At 49.0% G+C, this 8573-nt stretch overlaps 1 protein-coding gene across 1 annotated transcript; it reads right to left on the reverse strand.

Moving 5' to 3' along the window:
• Positions 1–95: 95 nt before the first annotated feature.
• On the reverse strand, positions 96–665 carry LOC102932523 (histone H2A.J). The gene has a single exon (XM_043544996.1). It carries the CDS (start codon positions 569–571, stop codon positions 182–184), a length of 390 nt encoding a protein of 129 aa, XP_043400931.1. The 5' UTR covers positions 572–665; the 3' UTR covers positions 96–181.
• Positions 666–8573: the final 7908 nt, after the last annotated feature.

Below are 8573 nucleotides of genomic sequence, written 5' to 3' on the forward strand. Positions count from 1 at the left end.
ACTAAGTGCTTAAGTTTTTGGCGATCCCTACTAAAGGGGCGGGCGGTTTCTACTTAACAAACAAGGCTGCTCCTTCTGTTTTAATGAGATGTAACTCTTTTTTTGAGACAGTAGGTGGCTCTGAAAAGAGCCTTTGGGTTAGCTCTGAAGTTGAAGGATTCACCTTTCTTCTTGGTCAGTTTCATTTGCTCTTGGCTTTATGACTTTCGGTTTTCTTAGGCAACAGCACAGCTTGGATATTGGGCAGGACACCCCCTTGAGCGATCGTGACTTTCCCCAGCAGCTTGTTGAGCTCCTCGTCGTTTCGGATGGCGAGCTGCAGGTGACGGGGGATGATCCTGGTTTTCTTGTTGTCCCGAGCAGCGTTGCCGGCTAACTCGAGAATCTCAGCGGTCAGATACTCCAGCACCGCAGCCATATAGACCGGGGCGCCAGCCCCCACCCGCTCCGCGTAACTACCTTTGCGAAGCAACCGGTGCACACGGCCCACGGGGAACTGCAGCCCAGCCCGCGAGGAGCGAGACTTTGCCTTAGCCCGCACTTTACCTCCCTGCTTTCCTCTGCCCGACATTGTAATTCGCTCTCTAGCAATAACTACCACGCCCACAATCTGATAAACCTGCCCTGAGCGCGTAGTAGCCCCTCGATTTCTGTCCTTTTATCCTGTCCGTGTGACTCTTAATGTAATTTGTGATTGGCTAAAAAATGAATATGGTCTGTTCCACCAATGGTGATGCGGATCTGAATCTGACCAATGGCTAGGCAGTAGTTACTGTAATTTTACCCTTCCTCCCTCTGCGCCCCCTCCCCGTCCCGCCCTTCTCAGAGGCTGTCTCGCTTCATCTAAACGGCCCTCAGTAGTGACAATAAATGTGTTAGTGTCTAAGGTACCACGAGTACTCCTTTTCTTCTTAATTGATTAACCTGTCTTTGTAAACCTGAGGCTTTTCTTTTACAGTATGTACTTTGAGTATGTGTCTCCTAGACTGTTTTAATGCTTTTCTGTCCGCGGAAGTAATAATTGGTCCTTCCACATTGGTGTGGTGTGGGATATCTAGTTAATTATAAAATAATTGATTCAAGGATGATTAAAAGGAGAACAGAGTAGAATGGTTTTTTTCCCCCTTGCATGAATCTTGCCATAAATGAGATACTTGTATTTAGTTTGCTGCTTGCTCCCACGTGAATAAAAAGGGGATAATTAATGTCTTTTTAACATCTTACCGGAAGATCCAAGTATAGCACTTAGATATTTTCAGCCAAAAAAAAAAAAATAGGATGCATGCTATCTAAAATGTATACAGTCAAAATACCATTGCTGTGAGGAAAGCTCAGCAGCCATTCTTTGGTAGCAAAAATGTACAGCTATTTAGAAGTGGAAACAGTTTGTCTTCGATGGCAATAATGTATATCTTTTTAGGAATAATTCTGAGTAAACTGTGTTTAGCTTGACATATTTAGTTAGAATATCACAAAAAGTGATTAGTTTGTCAAGAAAAGCTAAACAAGAAGTTGAGATATTTTTCTTTGAGGAAGGAAGGGAGTTAAATCAACAATATTTGCGACCATCACAGTGACAAATGTGGTGGGATTGGAAAATGTTTTTTTTACAAAAATAAGTAACCAAATAAGAGTATGTTACTCTGGAAACAAATCATCCAGGTTAAGTTTTACACTGGTCAAGGCTAGACAACATTATCCCTTTGAATGTTTTGGAACCCTAATATGGTCTATCAGTCTCTGAGGAACAGTATGTGATACCATTAGACAAAATGAAAAATATCTAACTACATAAGTAGTCCAAGTGCCTTCAGTAGGATTTCTCCAGGTATAAGGCTATCACCATCTGGCCCTAAAAGAGAACCATTAAATAGGTTCAGCACCTCAAGTTGGAGCAAACAGAGAACCTAACCTCCACCCAGTTGTAATGATCTGCCCATGTTAGAAGTGTCATCACTGTGCCTCCTGTATTCAGTATTTCCAGTCCCACCATGAATATTAGCTATCAACCAAATCTGAGTCAGAAGCCACCTGGGAGAGGACCTTCATTGTTATGGGAGCAACCATATGTGGTTTAAGAGCAACATATAAGAGTCATCATCAGCACAGATAGTGAAATTACTGAGAACAGTAATGGTCTTTGAGAAAGAGACTGTCATTTCTGATATGTTTACCACAATGGGGACATGGCCTGACTGAGATGTTTAGATGCTACCACAAAATGCATTTAAAATAATGATTAATAATTTACAACTTCTTCAGGCCTGTAAACAACTCAATTAGATTTGATTGAAATCCTGAGGGTCAAAAGAGGATAGTATGTAATTCTTAAATTAAATTTGTCCTGGAACTCTCAGAGTAGATGGACACACCTCAATGAATCCACCTTCAGATTGAGACATCCCTAATCCCAAAGTCTAATTCAGATAGTAAATCCATTCCCCTTCCCTGGCCCTTCAGCAAATTAATTTGAAGTGAGTATGCTCTTGGACAGAGCTATGCCAAATCATTATTTGTTTCAGCCAGCCAGACCTCAGTAATACAAACAAGGGTGAGCATCCCATCCTACATCTGAGGTGAAAAGTGATGGCTTTATTAGTAACTTTCATACATTAAACAGTACGTTGACGTCACTGCCCACCATTTCCCTAGGTGCCCAAGAAAAGCATTGTTAGATGCCCAGCTACATTAAAATGACCAAATACTGGCCAGGAACTTTGGTTTGAGATGATTTTGGCTGGTTGGTTGGCTGTTCTATTTTGTTTTTCTATCTGAATCTAGTCCATGGGTTGTTACGAGAGCTGGCTGGAAATTTTCTGATCGAACATTTTTCTACTGGAAAATGCCAATTTATTAAAATTCAAGCATTGTTGGTGAATGTGTCAATTTTGTCAAAATACTGGCAGGTTTCTGATTAGTAGTGCCATGGAAACCTGCCTGATTTCTTGTCTGGCTCCTTGGCAGCTCACCTGATGGGAAGCAGAGATCCCAGAAGCGCAAGTTCCCAGGGCATCAAGGCCCTGGCTCCTTAGCAGCCTACCTGGTAGACCACTGAAAAGCCAAGATGCTCTGGGAGCCATCCTGGAGGGCAGGCAGCTGAGCAGCCATTCCATGAAAAGTTCCAAGATTTGTTGTTGTTTCACTACAGAAATATCCCCCCTTCTTTCCCCACCCTCAAAAAAAAAAAAACCCTCTGAATTTTTCATGGAAGAGAAAATCCCATTCTCATACAGCTCTAGTTGTGACCTTTTAAATGCAGACCTCCCTTCCATAACCCGTGCTTTGGGCACCTTTTAGATGGACTCTTCCAATGCACTCTCCATAGGGCTACACCTTAAATCCATTTGTGAACTGAAACTTGTGTAGAATGTGGTAACTCAATTGTTAAGCAGGTTAATTCACAATGAGCACATGACACCAGTGTTCTAGTTTTGCACTGGTGGCCTATACACATTCATGTGAAGGTTCTGTTTGTTGTAACAAAGCCTTAAAAGGACAGGCATCTCCCTTTATGAGGGATCACTTCTCTCTGGTGTCATGCTCCTGCAACTGTGAACAGAGGAGGCATTCAAACTGGAGCTCTGTTGATCTTTAAGATAAGGAGTTTGGAAGGACATTCTCCATAAGTGCTCCTCAGCTTTGTAATGCATTCCTTCCCCGCTTGGATAGCTGCACAATGTTGACTATTTAGGACAGAGGTGGGCAAACTACAGACCGCGGGCCACATCTGGCCCGTGGGACCCTCCTGCTCAGCCCCTGAGCTCCTGGCCCGGGAGGATAGCCCCCGTCCCCTCCGCTGCTGTTCCCCCTCCGCCTCAGCCTCAACTCACTGTGCCACCAGCGCAATACTCTGGGCCGCGGGGCAGCGAGCTCCTGGGGCAGCGCAGCTGCAGAGCCTGGCCTGACTCGGTGCTCTGTGCTGCGCGGTGCGTGGCTGGCTACAACTGGGCAGCACGGCTGTAGTGCTGCCAGTCACCGGTGCTCCAGGCAGCGTGGTAAGGGGGCAAGGAGTGGGGGGGGGGGATTTGGATAGAGGGCAGGGGAGTTTGGGGTGGTAGTCAGGGGGCGAGGGTGTGGATAGGGGTTGGGGCGGTCAGAGGGTGGGGAACAGGGGGTTGATGGGGGCAGGAGTCCCCTGGGGAGCAGTCAGGAAGGGGGGGGGTTGGATGGGGTGGTGGGGAGCAGTGAGGGGCAGGGGTTCCGGGGATGGTCAGGGAGCAGCGGGGGTGCATGGGGCAGGAGTCCAGGGGAGGGGGGGGGCATCAGGGGCCAGAAGCAGGGGGAAGGGTGGATAGAGGATGGGGGCCGGGCAACACCCCCCTCCCCTAACCAGCCCTTCATACAATTTCCAAAACCTGATGCAGCCCTCAGGCCAAAAAGTTTGCCCGCCCTGATTTAGGAAAACAGCAAATACTTTTTTTGAACAGGGACTTGGGGTGCACTAAAGGAGATATGGGGGAGGAGGAAATGTGATGAGTGGGAGATTTTGACTTGTAATATATTAAATAACTGGTAAATAGCATAGCTGGTAGAGAGGGGAGACATGCTACTGAGGAACCTCCTCCACCACTCCCATGGCGAGGAGCTCCTGCACCTCCTGAATAAGGAGTTGCTCGTGAGAGGGATCCCTGAAGAGAGACGGGAAAAGGGGGTGGGACGGATGGCAGCAGCAGAACTGAAGAGAATATCCCACTTCCACCATATGGAGGATCCGACGGTCCGAAGTTATTTGGGACCAAGCATGGAGAAGTGGGACAAACGATTAAAAAAGGATGGGGAAGGATGCGGAAGTGAGGCTGGTGTACCATCCTCAGGCGCCCCTTCAAAAGGCCTGCTTGGAACCCAGCAATGGGTTAGTTGGGCCCTGGCTCTCTCTAGCCAGGGGGTTGGAAAGCTTTCTTCTGCCATTCCTGCCCCTTCTCCTATAAAAATCCTGCCTCGGCCGAGGAGGATAGGATTGCTACTGTTGCTGCTGAGGCTTGAAATGTTTGTGTTGGGTTGCCAGGGTGGGCATACCCAAGGATTTAATGGTAGCCCTTGAGTCCTTTAGGCTATGGAGCCTAGAGTTAGCCTGCTTCACAAACAGACCTGACCCATCAAAAAGCAGGTCCTGCATCATCTGTTGAATCTCAGGCGGGAGTCCCGAGGCTGCAGCCATAAGCTATGCCTCATGGCGATACCGGAGGACAAGGTATGCACCACTGAGTCTGCAGCATCCAGTGAGGCCTGTAAAGAGGTCTGTGCTACCACCTTGCCCTCCTTCACTATAGCTCCAAACTCCTCCCTGGACTCAGTTGGCATCAGCTCCTTAAATATGAGCATCGAGTTCCAGGAGTTGATGCTGTATCTACTCAGAATTGCCTTCTGGTTGGCAATCCTGAGTTGCAACCCCACCATAGAGTACATGCATCTGACGAAGTGGGTATTCACCCACGAAAGCTTATGCTCCAATACGTCTGTTAGTCTATACAGTGCCACAGGACTCTTTGCTGCTTTTACAGATCCAGACTAATACGGCTACCCCCCTGATATTTAACCCCCCCCGTAGAGTGCACTTTGTGACCAAATAAATCCAGGCGCTTGGCGTCCTTGGACTTAGGTGCTGGGGCTCATTGCCCCTGCCTTTCCTTCTCATTCACCGCAGCCACCACCCCCGAGTAAGGCTGCGGGCACGTGAAAAGGTATTCATACCCCTTAGATGGGACAAAATACTTCCTCTCCACGCCCTTCACGGTGGGAGGGATGGAGGCCAGGGTCTGCCAAATGGTCTTAGCATTGGCCTGTATGGTCTTGATGAGGGGTAGAGCCACCCTCAATGGGCCTTCCAGGGCCAGGATTTCGACCATCGGGGCCTCCGACTCCACCACCTCCTTGGCCTGCAGGCCCATGTTTCACGCCTCCCTGGGAAGGAGGTCCTGGTGGGTGCATCTGTCTATGGGGGGTGGTCCTGAGACAGAGGTGCCTGCAACTACCTTGTCTGGGAAGGAAGATGAGGAGGCTTATGGGGGAACAATGTTCTTCTGACCCTCTTGCTCTCCAGTGACCTCCTGTCCTGTCTCGCTGACTGGGCCAGGCAAACCTGGATCAGGCTCAGGAACTGGGGTTGGCTCCAGGGTGTGTATGAGGAAATGGTACCTCCTCCCCACCCCTAGGGGTAGGGCGACTGACTGAAGCCTCCTGCACCCTCAGTTCAGAGGTCACCAATCAGGAACCTTTAGATTGGGTGCCCTGTGCCTGGTGGTATGCCCATGGGATCCAAAATGGCCACTGCGTTGGTCCCTGCCACTGTGCAGGCCATGGCCCAGCTCCCACCTCAGGCCCTCCACGGACTGACCAGTGCCGGACCCGTTCTGAGTATCTAGACTCTGTCTCTGAGTCCAAAGACATGGACCAGGACCATGATGGCCAGGGTGGTGCTGAGCAGAGCTGGCCCAGGGAGTGGTGCCACAATTCATAGGCGCCGACTTCCCCTCTTTCCCATGACAGCTCTGCCCCCCAGCCCCAGCCCCAGCCCCAGCCCCACCCCCACTCCACCCCTTCCATGAGGCCCCATCCCAGTCCCACCTCTTCTCACCCACATTCCAACTCCTTCCCCAAATCCCCACCCCAGCCCCGCCTCTTCCCCTGAATGCGCCATGTTCCTGCTCCTCCCCCTCCTTTCCAGAGTGTGTTAACGCTGCCAAACAGCTGTTTGGTGGCAGCTGGGCAGGAAGCACTGGGAGGTAGGTGGAGGAGAGGGGACATGGCGCACTCAGGGGAGGAGGAAGTGGGGCAGGGGAGTGAGGGGACCTTGGCTGCTGCTAGGTGCAGAATACCCACTAATTTTTCCCTGTGGGTGCTCCAGTCCGCAAGGCAGATGGGAAGACCTGGCAATTAACTATAGATTACCACCAGATCAAGGCTTGCACTCCCCCCAGTGGGCTCCAGTAGTGGCAGACACGACTGCATTTGTGGAAAGTATTCTGCCTGAGGCACAGTGGTTTTCAGTGATTGATTTAGCAAATGGCTTCTTCCCCCTGCCCCTGGTTCCAGAGAGCCAAGACCAATTTGCCTTTACCTTTTGCAATACCCAGTATATGTTCACCTGGGTTCCCCAGGCCTTCCACAGTTCCCCCATGCTAGCCCACCAAGCCATGACTAGCACCCTGGATACCCTGACTGGCCATGGGACCCTGGAGTGAAAACGGGTACACCACGGACAACTTAAACGAGCAGGGTCTGCCGCAGTGGGAGCATGGTGCTAATTTGTTTCTAAGCTTCTATCTTTCAGCCTCTGAACCAGAACATCAGGAGAGCGGGTATCCGCTGAAGAGTTACAGAAATACCATGGTTATAGTGTCATGACAAAGTCTGTGTTCAGTGTTGCGTGTTCCATGTTCTGTGTCTGCCTCTGGTAAGTGCCCTGTGCTAGCACTGGGTCCAGAGAGAGAGGGGAATACTATGCTAGGCAGGGTAAATGCCTTTTCCACTCTCTATGTGCCCCGTCTCCACCCAAATTACCAAACACATCCATCTCTGTCCAAAAGACTTTAGTCCCCAATACATCAGGTTTATTTTTTGTTATGTTCTCTAATAATCATTTTGTTGTTAAGTTTTGTTATTGTTACATTTGTACTGTTAGTTACATTTTCTTGTATTGTTAATTCCATTCTACAACTGTGGTACTCCTACAAATCTTATTTGTTGTGTGTACTTAAGGGTTAGGGTTGACTTTTATTGTTTGATAGCTATTGCAGCATCAAACTTGGGCCTCATTTTGTTTGTCAATGTACCCAATTATTGTAATGATGATGGTTTTACTATATTCCCAATTAGTATGATTGTGATTGTTTATGTTATATCTGGTGTTTAGTCAATTGTAATGGTTTTAGTTATATTCACCTGGTTATGATTGTTTGGTTTGCTTGCAGCTGACCACCTCTGACATATAAACAAACAACTGTAATGATCATAGATCAAAGGGCGGAGTGTTATAGGAGCAGCAGTGATCTGGATGCTCTGTAAGACTATGCTTTGTGTAACCTGTATGCTCAAAAGGTCTGTTACACTTCTCCCAACTCCCATTTTGTCTCCTCTCCCACTTTGAATACCTGTGAAGTAGCTTTCCCCCTCCCCCTCCCTCGTGGAATGCTTGTGAGATGAATGGGCTGGTTGAATAGCTGGAAGATCAGAAGAGCTCCCAGGTAGACAAGGCATCTGGGACTCTAATTAGGCAGCACCCACACACCCAATGCATGGACACTGCCCTGGGTGGAGTGTGACCAACCAGACGCGGCCAAGTCATCTCTCATCGCAGGCCCTGAGGAGCAAGTCCTTAAAAGGGGAAGGGGCCACATGCTCAGGAGTGCACTCACAAGCTTGTACCTCCCATGAAGGCCCTTTGCCCGGACCACCTGGCCAGTGGTTCACTGCGTTGCATTCCATCGTGCCTTGGGAAGACTTACCTTCATCGCACCATCCATCGCTGCACTGTGGGACACTTACCTTGAAGGATCCTGAAATCTCCAGTGCTGTGCCTGTCCTGGGAGCGTGAGCACGTGAGTGTGACCCCCACCTCTCTTCTTTTGAGCTTA

The sequence above is a fragment of the Chelonia mydas genome, chromosome 1 (assembly GCF_015237465.2).
Source record: "Chelonia mydas isolate rCheMyd1 chromosome 1, rCheMyd1.pri.v2, whole genome shotgun sequence".
In the NCBI taxonomy this organism is placed as follows: Eukaryota; Metazoa; Chordata; order Testudines; family Cheloniidae; genus Chelonia; species Chelonia mydas.